Source organism: Panthera pardus, unplaced genomic scaffold (assembly GCF_024362965.1).
Source record: "Panthera pardus isolate Hobbes unplaced genomic scaffold, ASM2436296v1 HiC_scaffold_17, whole genome shotgun sequence".
NCBI lineage: Eukaryota > Metazoa > Chordata > Mammalia > Carnivora > Felidae > Panthera > Panthera pardus.
The window spans coordinates 21,749,595-21,769,862 of record NW_026526732.1 but is presented as its reverse complement, the minus strand read 5'-3'; the positions used below and the strand labels follow the sequence as shown (position 1 = coordinate 21,769,862).

Here is a 20,268-nt window from a genome sequence, read left to right as displayed (position 1 = left end):
TTTTTAAAATTTGTGCCAAGGAATTAATAATGTGTATGAATAATCAGTCTTTCCCATTTCACCAATGAAATATTATCAAAATTTTAATTTTTCAAAAGTATGTATGCATAGTTATTCTTTGCAACATCAGAAACATTTTTTTAAAGTTTTTATTTATTTATTTTGATAGAGAGAGAGAGAGCGTGAGTGAGTGAGGGGCAGAGAGAGAGGCAGACAGAGAGAGTCCAAGCAGGCTCTGTGCCATCAGCACGGAGCCTGGTGTGGGCTCACAAACTGTGAGATCATGCTCCGAGCCGAAATCGAGTCGAATGCTTAACCGACTGAGTCACCCAGGCGCCCCAGAAACTTTTTTTTAATCAAACACATGCACAAATCATATTCCCTTTCTTATAAACTTGATTGTCAGTTGATGCAAAATATCAGCATTTATGTTGTCATCTATAACGATTTAAGATTGGCCAGTTGTTGGGGTGTGAGGTATGTTGATTATAAGTTAATTAGGGATCTGGAAGTTTTTAATTGTTCACAAGACTAGTAAATGCCACCAGGGCTTTTTCATATAATTTGACAGCACTTATGTATAATTTTGCAATAAAATTGCTATTAGATTTGATATGTTTGATAGCTCATTTTAGTCACTTAAAGATATTTAAAAATATAAATAATTCCAGCTTCAAACACTTTGTTACCTTTATAGAATACCATTGAAGCTTTTTATTTGTCCTGTACAAATGCTGCTTTGAACAACTGTGAGGATTTCTTTTCTGCCATTAGGATATTATGTAGCATTTCTCACACTTTGTTCAATACAGTGTATTATTTTTTAAAAAGTCGTCAGCTTTGATGAGCAACAATTATCATGTCTCATCATACTTTAAATAAGTGTTATGCAAGATAAATTTTTGGTCTTTTGTGATTCTGTTCTTCTGTTTGCTGGATTTTATTAATGTGTGACAATGCATTTGTAGAATATCAAAGATCAACTGGACAAACTCGGAGAACAGATTGCCATCATTCATGAAAAACAACCAGATGTTATTCTTGAAGCCTCTGGACCTGAAGCCATTCAGATCCGGGATACACTTACTCAGTTGAATGCAAAATGGGACAGAATTAATAGAATGTACAATGATCGTAAAGGGTATGTATAAATTAAGTTGATACTTTCTAAAAAATTTTTTTTTAATGTTTATTTATCTTAGAGAGAGACAGAGTACAAGCAGGGGAGGGGCAGAGAGAGAGGGAGACAGAATCCAAAGCAGGCTCCAGGCTCTGAGCTGGCAGCACAGAGCCTGACGCGGGGCTCGAACCCACGAACCGTGAGATCATGACCTCAGCCAAAGTTGGCTGCTCAACCGACTGAGCCACCCAGCGCCCCTAAGTTGATACTTCTCTTAAAAAGACCTATAAGTTCATGGGCCGTGACAAAGGTCATATGTATACTAAGATTAATGAGAAGATGTTTCACATCCATGTCATAGGCCTTGTTTAGTAAATTGTGATGAGTGTGGTTCCTTAAAGAAAGAGGAATCAGATCACATGTAGATGATCATTTGCAATATAATATCTTAATAATTAAAGGAAGCACCTTTAATTTTTAGTATCGAAATAGCATTCATTTTCTTTAAAAAACATATAATATAAATGAGCCTCCTTTTTTCTAGATTTTGACCAGAACTATTAATAAGTAGAAATAAAAACTGATGCTATTTTTAAAATATTTATTTTTGAGAGAGAGAGAGAGAGAGAGACAAAGCATGAACGGGGCTGGGGGTGGGGGGAGGGGCAGAGAGAGAGAGAGGGAGACACAGAATCTGAAGCAGGCTCCAGGCTCTGAGCCATCAGCACAGAGCCTGATGCGGGGCTCGAACTCATAAGCTGTGAGATCATGACCTGAGGTGAAGTCGGACGCTTAACCGATTTAGCCACCCAGGTCTCTTTTTTTTTTTTTTTTTTTTTTTTTTAAGATTTATTTACTTTTGAGAGACAGGGAAAGAACGAGAACAAATGGGGGAGGGACAAAGAGAGAGGGAGACACAGAATGCGAAGCAGGCTCCAGGCTCTGAGCTGTTGGCAGAGTCCAGTGCGGGGCTCGAACCCATGAACCGTGAGGTCGTGACCTGAACCAAAGCCAGACGCTCAACTGACTGAGCCACCTGGGTGTCCCAAAACTGACACCATTAGTAGCTGCGTATGTGGTAGATAGGCAAATAAAGTGTGAAACAGAACAATGTAAAGTACTGCATAAGAGGAAAGTTAACCAGAAAAATGTACTGGAAAACTGAAAAGACATTCACACAAAAACTAAGCATTATGTTCTTCATCTTTGTTTTAGCTGGTGTATTTCAAGCAAATATACAGTCCCTGAAAAGATCACTTCTGACGGGCTTTGGGTGTAGTCCTTTGTATGGATTTTTAAAATAATCTCTGTACATTTAGAGAATATTCTTTTATATGCATCTTTATGCATACTTCTACCTAATTCGACTTATTAGATGAAGATTAATTTGTTAAAACACAATAACTTTTTAAGGCTCTAGATCGCATCAGGAAATTGGTTGTCCCATGCCATATGCCTGTCAACAGTATGTGTAAAAGGGTTCTGACTGAACCTTGTCAATATTGACAGGCTGTTGTTTTTGTTTTTGTTTTTTAGACTTTTAAAGTTTTTTTTGAGAAAGAGAGAGAGCGAGAGAGCGAGAGAGAGAGCATGAGCATGAGCATGAGTATGAGTATGTGTGGGGGGTGTAGAGGCAGAGAGAGAGAGAGGGAGACAGGAGACAGAGAATCCCAAGCAGGCTCCTTGCTGCTAATGTAGCCTGATGTGGGCACAAACTAACAAACTGAGATTATGACCTGAACTGAAATAAAAAATCGGACGCTTAACTGACTGAACCACCTTGTTCTTTAGACTTTTGATAATTGTGTAGTGATAGATTGCATCTTGATTTTATTTTCCTATCTTCATTTCTTTGGTTATCAATGAGATTTCAATATTCTTAGATATGTTTACTGGCCCCAGTATTATTTCTTCTGTCAATTGTTAGGTCATGTTCTTTGCTTGTTTTTCTATCATGATGTTACTGTTTATTTATTAACTTGCAAAAGCTTTTATCCACGTTAAGGATATTAATCATTGATATTTTTTCATTGCTTCACTATTCACAGCTTTACCTGGGCCCTTTAATTTTCTTAATGGTGTTTTTTGACACATGGAAATTCTAATTTTATATAATCATATCTTATAAGTCTTTTCCTTTGTGATTTCATTATATTTATATGCATATAAATTACCTTTGAATTGTAAGATTAGTTAAATATTAATGTATATTTTAAAAACAATTTTATTTGATAAAGTTTACATTGAATAACCCATCTGAATTTTATTATGGTATGTATTTTGGGTTAAGCCTCCAGATTCGTGGTTCTGTCCCCTGTCTCTTCAGTAGCAAGTGTAGAGCCCATGCATCTCTAGCTTTTAAACACTCCTCACCTTGTTTTTCTTGTGCAGTTTTGTTTAAAAAACACTAATCTACTTTATTTTGCTTTATTTTTTTAAACAAACTTTTTTTTCAACACTTTTTATAGAATATTTTAGCTCTTCCTTATTATTGGTGGTACTTCCTTTATCATAAATTTTAAATGCATTCCCACAGCTCATTTTTGTTTAATTTTTCTTTTTATTAAAAGTTTATTTATTTATTTTTGAGAGAGAGAGAGAAGGAGAGTGAGAGAGCAGGGGAGGGACAGAGAGAGCGGGGAAGAGAGAATCCCAAGTAGACTCTGCTCTGCTGGGGTGGAGCTTGATGTGGTCCTCAAACCCACAAACAGTAAGATCATGACCTGAGTCATAATCAAGAGTTGGACGCCTAACTGACTGAGCCACCCAGATGCCCCTTATATAATTTTTCTAATTTTGCTTTGTTGCACTGTCAGTTTTTAGGCTGATACCATAATACTTTCATTTTTAAAGCATTATAGGGGCTCCTGGGTGGCTCAGTCAGTTAAGCGTTCGATTTTGGCTCAGGTCATGATCTCATGGTTCGTGAGTTTGAGCCCTGCGTTGGGCTCTGTGCTGACAGTTCAGAGCCTGGAGCCTGCTTTGGATTCTGTGTCTCCCTCTCTCTTTGCCCCTCCCTGCCCCTCACTCTCTCTCTCTCTCTCTCTGTCAAAAATAAACAAACATTAAAAAAAATTAAAAAATAAAGCATTATAAAATATTTTCATCTAGTACATCCAGAAAAATAATTTCCAGTATATCCAGAAAATTTTTTCATCCAGTATGTCCAGAAAATTTTTTTCATTGAGTATATCCAGAAAATGTATTTTCTCTAATTAAAAAAAATTTTTTTTAATGTTTTTATTTATTTTTGACACAGTGAGAGACAGAGCATGAGCAGGGGAGGGGTAGAGAGAGGGGGAGACACAGAATCCGAAGCAGGCTCCAACCTCTGAGCTGTCAGCACAGAGCCTGACGCGGGGCTTGAACTCACAGACCGTGAGATCATGACCTGAGCTGAAGTTGGACGCTCAACCGACTGAACCACCCCAGCGCCCCATCTCTAATTTTTCTTAACTTTAAATTCATCTTTCTTTTTTCTATATTTTTTGTCTGGTAAAATTTTAGTAATTTCAATCAATTTCTGAAAAAAAAAAGATCAATTTGAAATGTAGTTTTTTTCTCTCAGGATTTGGGCTCTTCTCTATCTCCTCAGTAAAGTTTTGAAGGTTTGTTGATACCTTTCCCCCCAGGACTATTATTAAGCAGTTTAGTGTTTTACTTTCTTTCTTGTTTTTCTTTTAATTATTGAAGTCTGGTTGACCTGTAATAATGTATCAGTTTCAGGTGTATAACATAGTGATTTGACAATTCTGTACCTTATTTAATGCTCACCACAATAGGTATAGTCACCGTCTGGCACCATGGAACATTGTTACAGTATTATTGACTATGTTCCCTATGCTGTACTTTTCATATCCATGGCTTACTTATTTTATAACTGGAAGTTTATTCTTTTTAATTCCCTTCACCTATTTTGCCCATCACTTCTCCTACCCCCTCCACTCCCCAATAGCCACTAGTTTGTTCTCTGTATTTATGAATCTGTTTCTGTTGTTTTGTTTTTCAGATTCCACATATATGTCAAATCATGTGGTGTTTTCTTTCTCTGCCTGACCTGTTTCACTTAACATAATACCCTCTGGGTCCCTTTGTGTTGTTGCAGGTGGCAAGATCTCGTTTTCTTTTTAAGGCTGAGTAATATTCTATTGTACATACACCACATCTTCTTTAGTCATCTCTTGATGGTCATCTATGTTGCTACCATATCTTGGCTATTATAAATCATGCTGCAACAAACATAGGCATGCATATGTCTTTTCAAATTAGTGTTTTCATTTCTTTCGGGTAAATATCCAGTAGTGGAATTCCTGGATCCTATAGTATTTATGTTTTTAAGTTTTGAGGAACCTCCATCCTCCATAGCTGCACCAATTTACATTCTCACCAATAGTGTATGAGCGTTTCCTCCTGTCCGCATTCTTTCCAACACTTGTTATATCTTGTCTTTTTGGTATTAGGCATTCTGACAGGTATGAGATGATATCTCATGTGGTTTTGATTTGCATTTTCCTGCTAGTGATATAGAACAATATTTCATGTATCTGTTGGCCCTCTGTATGTCTTCTTTGGAACAATGTCTATCCATGTCCTCTCCATTTAAAAAAAACGTTTTTTAAAATGTTTATTTATTTTTTGAGAGAGACAGACAGAGACAGAACGTGAGTGGGGGAAGGGCAGAGAGACAGATACAGAATCCAAAGCAAGCTCCAAACTCTGAGCTGTCAGCACAGAGCCCAATGTGGGGCTCGAACCCATGGACCGTGAGGATCATGACCTGAGCTGAAGTTGGACACTTAACTGACTCAGCCATCCAAGTACCCCAGGTCTTCTCCATTTTAATTGGATTATTTGTTGTTTTGGGTTGAGTTGTATAAGTTCTTTACATATTTTAGATAATAACCCCTTATCGGATGTATCATTTACAAATATTTTTGCCCATTCACTGGGTTGTTTTTTTTGTTTTGTTGATGGTTTTCTTTGCTATGCAAAAACCTTTTATTTTGGTATAGTCCCAGTAGGATATTTTAGCTTTTTTATTTTTTGTCTTGCCTGAGGAGACATATCAATAAATATGTTGCTAAGGCCAGTGTCTAGGAGGTTACTGCCTATGTTACTTCTGGGAGTTTTATGGATTCAGGTCTCACATTTAGGTCTTTACTATATGTTTGTTTGTACTAGTGACTTTTTTTCCCCCCATAATTTTCTTACTTTTCTGGTTGTGGCCATTTTTTTCCAACTGGAGAATGATGAGGAACTCCTTTAACTTTGTTTGAGAAACTCTATCTCTCCTTCAATTCTGAATAATAACTGTGCTGGGTAGAGTATTCTTGATTGTAGATTTTCTCCCTTTAGCATTTAGAATAGATCATGCCACTGGCTTCTGGCTAGCAAAGTTTCTGTGGAAAAATCAGTTGATAGCTATATGGATTTCCCTTGTATGTAACTGTTTGCTTTTTCTTACAGCTTTTAAGAGTCTCTCTTTATCGTTTGTTTTTGTGGGTATATCTTGTTTGGGACTCTCTGTGATTTCCTGGACCTGGATGTCTGTTTACTTTCCATTGTTAGGGATGCTTTCAGCTATTATTTCTTCACATAATTTTCTGTCCCCTTCTTGCTGTCTTCTAATTTTGGGATCCCATTCATCAAGTGAATGTATTACACTTGATGATATTTCAGAGTTCCCCTAAACTAGTTTCATTATTATTGTTATTATTATTATTATTATTATTATTTTTATCACTTCTCAGCCTTTTGGCTAAGATCAAATGTATTATTATTATTTTTTTCTTTTTGCTGTTCAACTTGGTTGCTTCCCATTATCCAGGCTTATGCTTTTCTTGTTTGTTACTTTCGAATTTGTGTGCGGTAGCTTTCTTCTGCACTCTGTGTGCATATGTGTGTGAGTATGAACTTGATTGTCTTGACCTTTGTAGTATATTGACACATCAATTGTATATAATGATCATTTTTTCTTCTTTTTAAAAAAAAAGTTTCCTGTTTGCATATATGCATTTGGCTAATATGGTAGAACTTCAAGCACATTGTTGATTAGTAATGCTGATAGCAGAAGTTCTGCCATTTTCTTGATTATAAAAATGTTACCTTTTAGAAAATAGTTTATTCATTGGGAAGTTTCAAAAGTTTAGGCACCAAACTATATTTTTTATTCTAGAAGAGTGTAATCTATCACAACTTTTATTATTTTGTTTTCTTTGTTAACTTGATTATATTTGCTAAAAGGTTACCTCTATTATTCATCCCAGCACTTGGATGCATTATGTTCTTATTCTTAGTATTTTTAAATGCTTATTTAATTTTGAGGGAAAGAGTGTGTGTGCGCACGGGGGAGTGGCAGAGAGAGGGGGTACATAAGATCTGAAGTGGGCTCTGTGTTAACAACAGCAAAGCTGACGCAAGGCTTGAACTCATGAACCGTGAGATCATGACCTGAGCCACAGTCGGATGCTCAGCCGACTGAGCCACCCAGGTGCCCCTCTTATTCTTAATTTTTGTTTTTCTCTTTCAACTTGGGTCATCTATCCTAAATGTTTATTTTTTCTCTATCGACATTTATCCACCTTTCACAAGCACTACGTGAGAATTTCTTTCTATTCTATTTTTTTTTTTTGTAAACTATCAAGACAATGGCAAACATCCTGTACTTTCATGGTTTCAGTTATCAGTTATAATCACATGAGGGTGACCACCAAGTCCATTAATCTATACCAGCTCCCTGTGCTATTTGGTCTATAAAACTTTCAAACTTTTTCAGGAGTAGAATTGAGTGATTCATCACTTACATAAACAACTGGTGCTCGTCACAACAAGTGCCCTCATCAATACCAATCACCTATTTAGCCCATCCCCCTGCCCAACTCCCCCCGACCCCCCCGCAACCCTCAGTAGTTTGTTCTCTGTAGTTATGAGTCTATTTTATGGTTTGCCTCTGTCTCTCTTTTTTTCTTTCCCCTATGTTTATCTGTTTTGTTTCTTTAATTCCATGTATGAGTGGAATCATGTTATTTGTCTTTCTCTGATTTATTATACTATATGTTAACTAACTAAATTTAAATAGCTTAAACAAAAATAGAGATAAAACTAATCTATGGGAAAAACTCCACAAACTTTTCAAATTTTGTTGGCCTATAGTAAAAGTGAGAGAAAAACCATGAAAATATATCATCTTACTTTGAGAACTCCCTTATGCCTACTCTACACTGGTGCATGGTATTAGTTTCATATTTTTCCAAATAAGTAATTTTACAACCATCGTAGACAAATAATGGAGCTCCCTTTTCCTGGAAGAATTTCTTCCCTTTATGTCAACCAGTTATTTCTTCCTTCTCATCTTGGATCTTTGGGTCCTTAAGCTATCTTCTCTCTTAAGAATGTCTTCTCAGGTACTCATCCTCTGTATTTCCTTTGGTGGCTTTCACTGGTATAAGGACAAAGTTCAGACCTTTCGTCTTGAATTTAGGTTTTTAACAGTGTTATCTAGATGGCCTCATTTTTTATACCCTGTCTATGTTGCTCAAAAAAGGTTCCTTCATTCATTTCACACAAACTAGATTAAAATTTACTTTGTTTTCTTTTCCTTCCTAGTTTCTAATTCTTACTCAGAATTCCATCTTATACAAGGAACAGTTTTCGTTCTTAATTTTATCATTCTTTTTCTATTGTCTAAAAAGTTTTTGAAATTCAATTTTATGACTTCACCCAGCCACCTACCTCTATGTGCTTGTCTATCCATCTATCCATGCACCATCTGTTTGACCAATATTTATTGAGTGTTGACTAATTCAAGGCACATGCAGCTATGTGTAAGTAGTTATAAAAGATTATAAGGCAGATGTACTAAATATATATAGTCTCTTTCCTGGGGTCCAAATGTATATAGTAGAAAACTATAGACAAGCACTTGTTAAGTAGTGCATAGTGCTGTGATGGGGACAATACAAGAGGCCTTGCTAGGCACCCTGAAGGATCTGGGAAGTCTTCCTGGAGATTGTGAAGTTACCTAGGTGAAGGAATAGAGGGAACACAACATTGCAACTGTCATAGATAAAAAGAGAGAGTGCTGTGCTGTTAAGGATGTGGAAATAGTCCAGCAGAGTTAGAACTGAGAGAGATGAAACCAAAAAGTCCAAAAGGGACTATATTAGAAGGACCTTGGGTATCATGTTAAGTATAGTTGACCCTTGAGCAATATGGAGGTAGGAGCACTGACCGCCCCCCCCCCCTTCATGTAGCTGAAAATCTGTATATAACTTTTGACTCCCCCAAAACTTAACTACTGATCCTTACTGTTGGGCAGAGCCTTAATGATAACATGCTTACTGTTGACAAAAGCCTTACTGATAACATGGTCTATTAGCATGTGTTTTGTATGTTTAATGTATTATATACTGTATTTGTATAATAAAGTAAGCTAGAAAGGAGAAAATGTTATTAAAATTATAGGGAAGAGAAAACACATTTCAGTATTTATAGGAAAAGTCCATGTGTATGTGGACCTGTGTAGTTCAGCCGTGTTGTTCAAGGGTCAGCTGTAGTTTGTATTTTACTGTGAGAACAATAGGGAGCCATTGCAGTATTTTAACAAGGGAATGACAGTTTGCTGATTGCAGAATGCATTGGTAGAGGACAAGACTGAGCGCCAGAAGACCAGTCTATGCTGGTCACAGGATGATAACTTGATTAGGATAGTAGCTATGGAAGTGAAAACTAAGGGAAAATTTGAGAATTAAATAGTTGAGTCAGTAAAATGTGGCGATCGGTGGGATGTTGGCGTAGGAGGAGGGAGGAGTAAAAAATGAGCCTCAAGTCTTTGGCTTGAGGACCTGCGGTAGGTGGTGGTACCATTAGCAGAGACAGGGTACATTGGTGGTGAGATGACTTTTGGGGGAAGTTGGCAAGGCCATTGAAATATTAGAGATTAGCAAACTCATATGTTTATAGTTCAGCTCTAAACCAAGCATGCAGTAAGGCTGGAACTTCGAGTCTGATTCTCTGGAAGTTCACAGCCTTTCACAATACTGTGCTGTCTTCCATCTGAGCTGGCTGGGTTAGAGCGAAGGTGATGGCTTTGCAAGACCTTCCCGAGCATGCATCTCCCTTTCTTTTGACTTTTTCTTATTTAATCCATAGCTATGTTGCTTAGATTTATTTTGAATTTATGTTCTTTTTGCAGTGATAATGATCTTTACCAAATGTAATGTTTATATACTCCAGGTGTTCAGATCTTTGAGGAAGACTTTTTAGCAATGTTTTCTGTTCGTTATTGCAGCATCTGAAAAGTTGGAATTCTATGTTGGTTATTTAGTTTTTGTATAGTTTTGTGAAAAGTAGTGAAGATTGTCTCTGTATCTTCTCACAGTGTTTGTTTGAAGTGTTCTTATTTTTGTAGTGCCTAATAGAATGTTCCTTCCCTGTGGGCACTCAACAGATATTAACTGAGTTTTCAAAATGATTTTCGTGGAAAAAGAAAATATAAACTTTATTTAGGAGTTAGTGATGCCAGGGACCATTTTATTATTTTTTGAAAATAATATTAGTTTTTTATTACACGAAGTAAAAATTTTATTAATATTGTTAAAATCTTAGGGATATCATCTAAATCTCTCCTAGCACTACTACTCTAAAAAAAAGGCACAAGGAAATTTAGGATCCTAATCCAACAAAGCTTTCCTTTTTGTACTTATTTTATGTGTTCCAAATATGACAAGCAGTGGAGTGTGACTTTATCTTGCTTTTAAAGCAGCTATTTGCTTATTTATTATTTTAGAGGGTGAGCAGAGGGGGAGAGGCAGGGGGGTGAGAAAGAAAGAGACAGAGAGACAGAGAGAGAGAGAGAGAGACAGAGAGAGAGAGAGAGAGAGAGAGAGAGAGAGAGATAGAGAGGGAGAATCTCAAGCAGATTCCATGCTCAGTGCAGAGCCCAACTGGGGACTCGATCCTGAGATCGTGACCTGAGCCAAAATCAGGAGTTGGACGCTCAACCAACTGAGCCACCCAGGTGCCCCAGAAGTTAGGTTTAAATAGGCATTTCGATAGCCCTGTGTCTCATTGACTAACGTGGGCTTTGTAGACACTTCCATTCTGTTCAAATGAAGGGGACGCTCCAGAGTAGTCATTGCCCAGAGTGTATTAGTTGGCTAGGGCTGCCATCATAAGATACCACAGACGGGGTGCCTTAAACAACAAACACATTTCTCTCAGTTCTGGAGACAGAAAGTGTAAGCTCAAGGTGCCAGCAGGGTTAGCGTTTAATGAGGCCTCTCATCCTGGCTTGCGGATGGATGGTCAGCTTCTCACTGTGTCCTTCCATGGCCTTTGCTTTGTGTTGTTGCAAAATGAGAGAGAGAAAGAGTGAGGGAGAGAGAGAGAGAGGAGAGAAAGATCAATCTCTGGTGCTTATTTCTCTTCCTATTAGGACACCAGTCTTAACGGGATTAGAGCTCCGCTCTTACGACCTCATTTAACCTTAATTACCTCCTTAAGGGCCCTCTTTCTCCAAATATAGTCACGTTGTGGAACTAGAACTTCGGCATATGAATTTGGGGGGACACAAGCAGTCTATAACACAGTGATAATGGAGTGCAAGGAAATTTTGAGGTGTTTTGGCCTTTTGGGTTTTGTTCTAGCTAGGAGCTGAGTGTTCTGGGAGTAAAACATCATATTTTTTTCCTAAGAGAATAGAGTGATTGGTCATATTTTACATTTCATGGTATTTAACATGTTAAGTGTTTAAAGTTGGGTAGGTTAGCATGGCTACAGCTAATCAACCTTGATTTTCCAAGCTGGAGCAGTCTGTCTTTTCAGTTGAAAAGCTGCCTAGTGTGTGTGCATGTGTGCATACATGTTAAGAGAGAGAGGGGCAGGATTGCCCTTGGTATGGTGCATGTTTCTCTAAGAGAAATCTTTAACTGTAGTCCTTTGTGAAAACTGATCTTATGGGAGCGGTGAGCTGTGAATTCACTTGTTGTGAGGCTTTCAATTTAAATGAGATTTCAATTGCCTCTTTAGAAAAATTATTTCTAGGGGCCCCTGGGTGGCTCAGTCGGTTAAACAACCGACTTTGGCTCAGGTCATGATCTCATGGTTCATGGGTTCGAGCCCCGCATCGGGCTCTGTGCTGACAGCTCAGATCCTGGAGCCTGCTTCTGATTCTGTGTCTCCCTCTCTCTCTGCCCCTCCCCTGCTCATGCTCTGTCTCTGTCGCAAAAATAAATAAAAACATTAAATAAAAAAAAAGAAAAAAAAAAAAGAAAAATTATTTCTAGACAGTCCTGGAAAGTTTGAAAACCTATTTTGTTTCTTGTCCTCTAGTTATTTTGATAGGGCTATGGAAGAATGGCGACAGTTCCACTGTGACCTTAATGACCTCACACAGTGGCTAACAGAGGCTGAAGAGTTACTGGCTGAAACCTTTGCTCCCGATGGTGGCCTGGACTTGGAGAAAGCCAGGATGCACCAGCAGGTGAGTGCTTTCCATCCGAGGATACAGGTCTGCTCAGAAGGTGGCATATTTTTTTCAGTATGGGACACTTAAGACTGATTTGGAAAGTAAGGGCAAATCGTGTTAACTTTTCAGGAGTACATAGTCAACCTGTAATTTTTGTCCCAGTTCTACTTTCCACTTTCAAAGGTCTAAGAAAAATTGGTATTTACAGTCTTTAATTAGGACTTTAAAAATTTAAATAAAAGATGCTCTTTAGTGGTTAATGTAAAACACAATTTTATTTTTAAAATTTTATATTCAAAACATTTGCTAATTTTGTACGTAAGGCTTTATCAAGGACAGAAAGATATCTGCATACCTCACCTCTGTTTTATGTGCTTAAACACTAGACATCTTGTTTTTCTTTGTATCATTGATAATTTTTGTACAAGTAAATTATTCTTGAGCTGTGTCAGGGCTGCTGCTCATATGAGTCGAATGCAGTCTTGGGAAATATAACACAATAGTTAAATCAGTTCTGTTGATAACGGGTCTTTAAAAATAATAGTCAAAAGCAAGCAGAATTTCAGTTTACCATTGTTAAAATATATTCTTTTATTAAATCTTTAAAATATACTTTATGTAGAAGGCTCATGAGAAGTTAGAAAGTGCTTTTTCTTTCATAAACATGTTAATGCATTTTTCTTATTTTATGGGTTATCGATAAGTGCTCACATTTGACTTTAAAATATCCTTTTTTAATTGCTTAAAAATTTACCGACTCGTGAAGCAGTGTGTCAATGAAATACACATTGACATTTACTTACATATGGTAGGACATAAGGGTATGTGGAGGTATACACACACACACACACACATTGTATTTAGAAATGCTTTCAAGCACATATTTGAAGGAAGACAAACCATCTACTTTACTCAAACATAATTCATTATTGGTGTATAGAAATGCAACAGATTTCTGATGCTTGTGCTTTCAGTGTAAACAGCTGTTGCTTATTTTATGTTATTAGGCTATCCTCTTTCAGTGTATTTTGCTTGATGGCACTCATGAGAATGGGTTAGATTTCAAAATCGATTTCATTTCGCGTGTTCATTCAGATGTAAGTAAAGTGTTTTAAAATGCCTTTTTCATGAACATAAAATATTCTTCCAGGACTTTGTTTTTCTTAACACTTAAACTGATGCCACAGTACCTTTGTGGATTCACTGCATAGTTCAGTTGTGGAGTTAATCTTGAGTTATACTCTGTTACAGGAACTCGAAGAGGGAATCAGCAGCCACCAGCCCAGTTTTGCAGCCCTAAACAGAACTGGGGATGGGATTGTACAGAAACTCTCCCCCACAGATGGAAGCTTCTTGAAAGACAAGCTGGCAGGTTTAAACCAGCGCTGGAGTGTGATCTTTGCGGAAGTGAAGGACCGGCGGCCAAGGTGATGTAGCGGTGATAACTCAAGGGCACAGGGGTTAAGATATTTTGGCAGAGCCTTTTAAGATACAGTTAGATGAGTTCAAAATTCCTCTATTATCTGATATCACGATATGAGTTGTAGTGACATTTAAGACCTCTGCTGTGATGTTCTATATATATTTTTATTTAAGAGAGAGAGAGAGAGAGAGAGCATGAGTGACAGAGAGAGACAGGGGGAGAGAAAGAGAGAGAATCCTAAGCAGGCTCCATGCTCAGTGTTGAGGAACCCGATGTGGGTTTGATCCCACAATGCTGGGATTATGACCTGAGCCGAAATCAAGAGCCAGATGGTCAGCCAACTGAGCCACCCAGGCGCCCCAGTGATGTTCTATATTTTTAGAATGTTGTCTCTTACTGTATTTTTAGGCTACCTGTAAAGTCTCACATTTCTACTCAGATGTGATATGTATGAAAAATATCTTTATTCCTCTCATTTCTGACATTTTATTATGATATGGCAACTGTGTGGAAGGAACTTGAACTAGGTCAGGAATACCTTGGACTTGCAGACTAAAGATCTGGGTTCAGGGTCAGACATTTCACTCACTCACTTCCTGACGGGGCCTTGGGGTCTTCCTCTGAAATCCCTCTTACTTGGTTGTTCTTAATGTCTAAGGGTGTTACATCCACATATGCTGGTGGTTTGTAAATAATATAGTTCCTCATTTGCATAATATAATAAATACAATGAATTACTGTCTGATTTGTGTCAGATTATGTTACAATGTCCCAGATTTTATTAGTGTGTCTTCGGATTGCAAAAATGCTTGATTACCAGTGAATATAATACTCAACATTACAAATTATTTTATGTATTGCTTTAAAATTATTTGAAGTTATTTTTGAGACACTCAAGATTTAATGCATGATTTCTACTTTGCTTAATACATTTCACCCCACTGATGATCTTCTTTTTAGGTTGATGGTAGTTTCGGATTGAAAAGCCCCCAATTTTTTTTTCTAATTTTAATTTTGTAGGTGATATATTAGTGATAAGCTATTGTTTTGTTATGGACCAATCTAATATTTTACCAAGTCCAGTTTTATAGTGTAAAATAGAACATAAAATATGGAGCTATGACTATTTGGCCCATGGCTGCTTTTTATAAAATAACATCATCTGTTCTTTTGTGTGTTTCGGTCAGAGGCAAATAATGGTTTTTGCCTTTGGGTTGAGAGATTGCCATGTGGTAGAGACCACGTTTGGCACCTGGCATACATTGTTTCATTTTATCTTCTCAACTCTCTTCTGAGGGGACTCTTAGACTCATTGTATAGCTTTTCAAACTGAGGCTGAGAGGGGAGAGGTTAAGTAATTTGTCTAGGTCTCACAGAAAGTTGGTGATAGCACGAACTTATGCTTTCACATACCGTGCGTGAACAAATCCCAGAAGACCACAGCTCTCTGGCCAAGTTTCCTCCTCTGTAAATAAGAGCTGTGATAACTTCTCAGAGGAGTGTTATGAGGATTAAATGAGACAGTGTTTGTGAAAAGGATATGGCAAACTGTTCATAGTAAACACTCAAAATATCTAGTTTTTACAATAGTAAGTGAAATGAAAACTTATTCTCTAAGCATGTTATTGCTGAGTTTTGGCAGTAATTGATTGATTGATTTGATCAATATCTTTTGAACCTCTAAGGAACTCAGAGATTAGGATGAAGAAAATATTCAAAAGGACAAATGATATGGTATGATTGAAAAGCATGTTGTTAAGGAGATACTGTGTTGTCACAGAGGCAGCAGTGATGGGGCATGGAATTATTTTTTTTCATGTTTTTATTTAAATTACGGTCAGTTAATATACTGTGTAATATCAGTTTCAGGTGTAGAATCTATTGATTCATCATTTACATGCAACACCCAGTGCTCATCACAGCAAGTGCACTCCTTAATGCCCATCACCCACTTAGCCCCCCCAAACCCTTTCCACGACCCTCAGTTTGCTCCCTATAGTTAAGACTCTGTTTTTTAGGTTGTCTTTCTCTTTTTTCTTTTTTCCCCTATGTTCATCTGTTTTATTTCTTAAATTCCACATATGAGTGAAATCATATGGTATTTGTCTTTCTCTGACTTATTCTGCTTAGCATAATACTCTCTAGCTCTATCCATGTCCTTGCAAATGGAAAGATTTCATTCTTTTTGATGGCTATGTAATATTCCACTGTGTGTGTGTGTGTGTGTGTGTGTGTGTGTGTGTGTGTGTGTACACATATCTATATACCACATCTTCTTTACCCATTCATCAGTTGATGGACATCTGGGCTCTTTCCACAGCTTTGCTACTGTTGATAATGCAGCTATAAACACTGGGGTGCATTGTACCCCTTTGAATCTGTGTTTTTTGTATCCTTTTGGGTAAATAACTAACAGTGCAAATGCTGGATTGTAGCGTAGTTCTATTTTTAGTTTCTTGAGGAACCTCCATACTGTTCTCCAGAGTGGCTATACCAGTTTGCATTCCCACTAAGAGTGCAAGGGGGCTCCCTTCCCCGTGCCCCCCCACCCCCAACTCCTTGCCAACACCTGTTGTTTATTGTGTTGTTAAGCCATTTTGATATCTCATCATGGTTTTATTTGTATTTCCCTGGTAATGAGTGATGTTGAGCATCTTTTCATGTGTCTATTAGCTATCTGGATGTCTTCTTTGGAAAAGTGTCTATTATATGTAATACCTGTTTCTTAACTGGGTTGTTTGTTTAGTTTGATAAATTTTCTATAGATTTTGAATACTAACCCTTTATCAGATATGTCATTAACAAATATCTTCTCCCATTCTGTAGGCTGCCTTTTAGTTTTGTTGATTGTTTCCTTCACTATGCAGAAGCTTTTTATCTTGACGAAGTCCCAATGTTCATTTTTGCTTTTGTTTCCCTCGCCTCAGGAGACGTGTCTAGTAAGATTTTTCTGACTGGGGTCCAAGAGGTTGCTTCCTGTATTCTCCTCTTGTATTTTGGTGGTTTCCTGTCTCACATTTAGATCTTTCATCCATTTGGAATTTACTTTTGTGTATTGTGTAAGAAAGTGGTCCAGTTTCATTCTTCTGCATCTTGGCCTCCAGTTTTCCCAACACCATTTGTTGAAAAGACTGTCTTTATTCCATTGGATATTCTTTTCTGCTTTGTCGAAGATTAGTTGACTGTGTTGTTGTGGGTCCATTTCTGGGTTTTCTGTTCTGTGCCACTGATCTACATGTCTGTTTTTGTGATGGTGCCATACTGTCTTAATGACTACAGCTTTGTGATATAACTTGAAGTCTGAAATCGTGATGCCTCTAGCTTTTCTTTTCTTTTTCAGGATTGCTCTGGCTTTTTGGGGTCTTTTGTGGTTCCATACAAATTTTGGGATTGTTTGTTGTAGTTCTGCAGAAAATGCTGGTGGTATTTTGATAGGAATTGCATTAAATGTGTAGATTGCTTTGGGTGGTATAGATATTTTAACAATGTTTGCTCTTCTGATCCATGAGAATGGAATGTGTTTCCACTTCTTTGTGTCCTCTTCAGTTTCTTTCATAAGTGTTTTATAGTTTTCCAAGTACAGATCTTCTACCTCTTTGGTTAGGTTTACTCCTAGGTATCTTGTTTGTGGTGCAACCATAAACGGTGTTGAATCCTTGATTTCCCTTTCTGCTGCTTCACTATTGGCGTATAGGAATGCAACAGATTTCTGTATGTTGATTTTATATCCTGTGACTTTACTGAATTCGTGTGTCAGTTCTAGCAATTTTTTGGTGGAGTCTTTTGGGTTTTCTATATAGAGTATCGTATTGTCTGCAAATAGTGAAAGTTTGACTTCCCCCTTGCTGATTTGGATGCCTTGTATTTCCTTTTGTTGTATGATTGCGGAGGCTAAGACTTCCGGTACTATGTTAATAGTAATGGTGAGAGTGGACATCCTTGTCTTGTCCCTGAGGGTAGGGGAAAGGCTCTCAGTTTCTCCCCATTGAGGATGATATTAGCTGTGGGTTTTTTGTATCTGGCTTTATGATTTTGAGATATGTTTCCTTTATCCCTACCTTGTTGAGGCTTTTTATCAAGAATGGATGTTGTGCTTGGTCAAATGCTTTTTCTGTATCTATTGACAGGATCACATAGTTCTTAGAATCCTTTCTTTTATTAATGTGATGTATCATGTTGATTGATTTGTGAATATTGGAGCACCCTTGCAGCCCAGGAATAAATCCCACTTGATCATGGTGGGTGATTCTTTTAATGTACTGTTGGATTTGATTTGCTAGTATTTTGTTGAGAATTTTTGTGTCTAAGTTCATCAGTTCTCTTTTGGCCTGTAGTTCTCTTTTTCAGTGGGGTCTTTTTGGGACATGGAATTTAGGCATCAGAGGAGAAGTATCTTGAACTGAGGTTTGAAGCATTTGTAACAACTCCCCGTAAATTTATCCGAGAGAGAGGCTTCTAGGGAAAAGAAGTTGAGCAGGCAAAGGGGGAACGGCATGAAATAGCATGACCAGGTGAGAGATTTGCAAAGTTACAGGACAAGGAGGATTCAGGGGACCGGGGGTGGGATTGGAAGCTGAGGTCCCATAGGGTTTTGTGTGCCGTGCTAATGAGTTTTCATGGAGAGTCCTTCTAGCTTGCAAATCATCTGGCTCCCAGGCCTTCTTAAGGCAAAAGATGTATTTGCTGGCATGGTATTAACAATGCTAGCAGAAATTCTGCTAAAGATTTTCAAATGGATCTCTGTGGAATGTGGTAATTATTCCTCCTGGAACTAACAAGGTGAAGCTAATACATATTTTACTCATTTTGGGGAAGAGATAAGAATAATGAATCTCTTCTGCAACATCTTATATTTTAACTAAAGCAATATTTATTTTCATAAATTCATGTTTGACTTCATTCCAGGTTGTAACTTATCTTAAATTGGGGCCACCTTGCAATTTTAGGAGCTTGTGTGTGTACTGGTATCAGAGTCATTGAGGAATAGCACACAGTTTAATTTGTTTTTGTATTGCGTGCTTGTAGTTACATATTTGTACAGTTTGTCAACTTATGCTGTTATTCCTTAATGAGCAATTGTTATCTGTTTAAACATAAATCTATAACTTGTTTTTACTCTTAGTGATAACATTTAAAGGGTAGATTATATTTAGCTAGTTTGAGGATGAAAATTTTGTGACTCAAATATGTTATTGAAATTGCTTGATGTTAGTTTCCTTCATAGAAACTATATCCTTCATAGATATATTTTCAAAATACTGAGTTAGTCATGATTATGAAACATTGGAAATATAAATTCCAACTCTCTCTCTCTTTTTTTTTTTTAGTTTTAGCTAGCCAGCATATAGTGCAACATTGGTTTCAGGAGTAGAATTCGGTGATTCATCACTTATATACAACACCCAGTGCTCATCTTGACAAGTGCCCTCTTTAATCCCCATCACCCATCTAGACCATCTCCTACCCACCTCCCTCTGTTAACCCTCAGTTTGTTCTCCATTGTTAAGTCTCTTGCAGTTTGTTTTTTTCTGCTCCTCTCCCCGCCCCCCCGATATTTTCATCTTTTTTCTTAAATTCTACGAGTGAAATCATATTTGTCTTTTTCTAATTGACTTATTTTGCTTAGTGTAATACATTCTAGCTCCATCTGTGTTGTTGCAAATGGCAAGATTTCATTCTTTTTGATGGCTGAATAATATTTCAGTGTGTGTGTGTGTGTATGTATGTGTATGTATATACATGAATATGTTTCCATGTACATCCATGTATACACACACACACACACACACACACACACACACACACACACGACATCATCGTTATCCATTCATCAGTTGGTGGACATCTGGGCTCTTTCCACAGCTTTGCTATTGTTGATAATGCTGCTATAAACATCAGGGTGCATGTACCCTTTGAATTTGTATTTTTGTATCCTTTGGGTAAATACCTAATATGCAAATGCTGAATTGTATTGGTAGATCTGTTTTTAGTTTTTTGAGGAACCTCCATACTGTTCTTCAGAGTGCACCATTTGCATTTCCACCAACAGTGCAGGAGGACTCCCCTTTTTCCACATCTTTGCCAACACCTGTTTATTGTATTGTTAATTTTAGCCATTCTTCCAGGGGTGGTGTGGTATCTCATTGTGGTTTTGATTTGTATTTCCCTGATGATGAGTGATGTTGAGCATCTTTTTATATGTCTGTTAGCCATCTGGATGTTTTCTTTGGAAAAGTGTCTATTCATGTCTTCTGCCCA

The 20,268-nt window shown here is 37.4% G+C and overlaps 1 protein-coding gene across 4 annotated transcripts in view; it reads left to right on the top strand.

Moving 5' to 3' along the window:
• UTRN (utrophin) overlaps nucleotides 1-20,268 on the top strand; it is a 487,285-nt gene that overhangs the window by 191,045 nt on the left and 275,972 nt on the right. For all 4 annotated transcript variants that reach the window (XM_053904408.1, XM_053904406.1, XM_053904407.1 and 1 more), the window contains exons 40-42: nucleotides 969-1,141; nucleotides 12,452-12,602; nucleotides 13,839-14,014. In XM_053904408.1, the coding sequence (XP_053760383.1) occupies nucleotides 969-1,141; nucleotides 12,452-12,602; nucleotides 13,839-14,014 (500 nt within the window). The remainder of the gene's footprint in view (nucleotides 1-968; nucleotides 1,142-12,451; nucleotides 12,603-13,838; nucleotides 14,015-20,268) is intronic.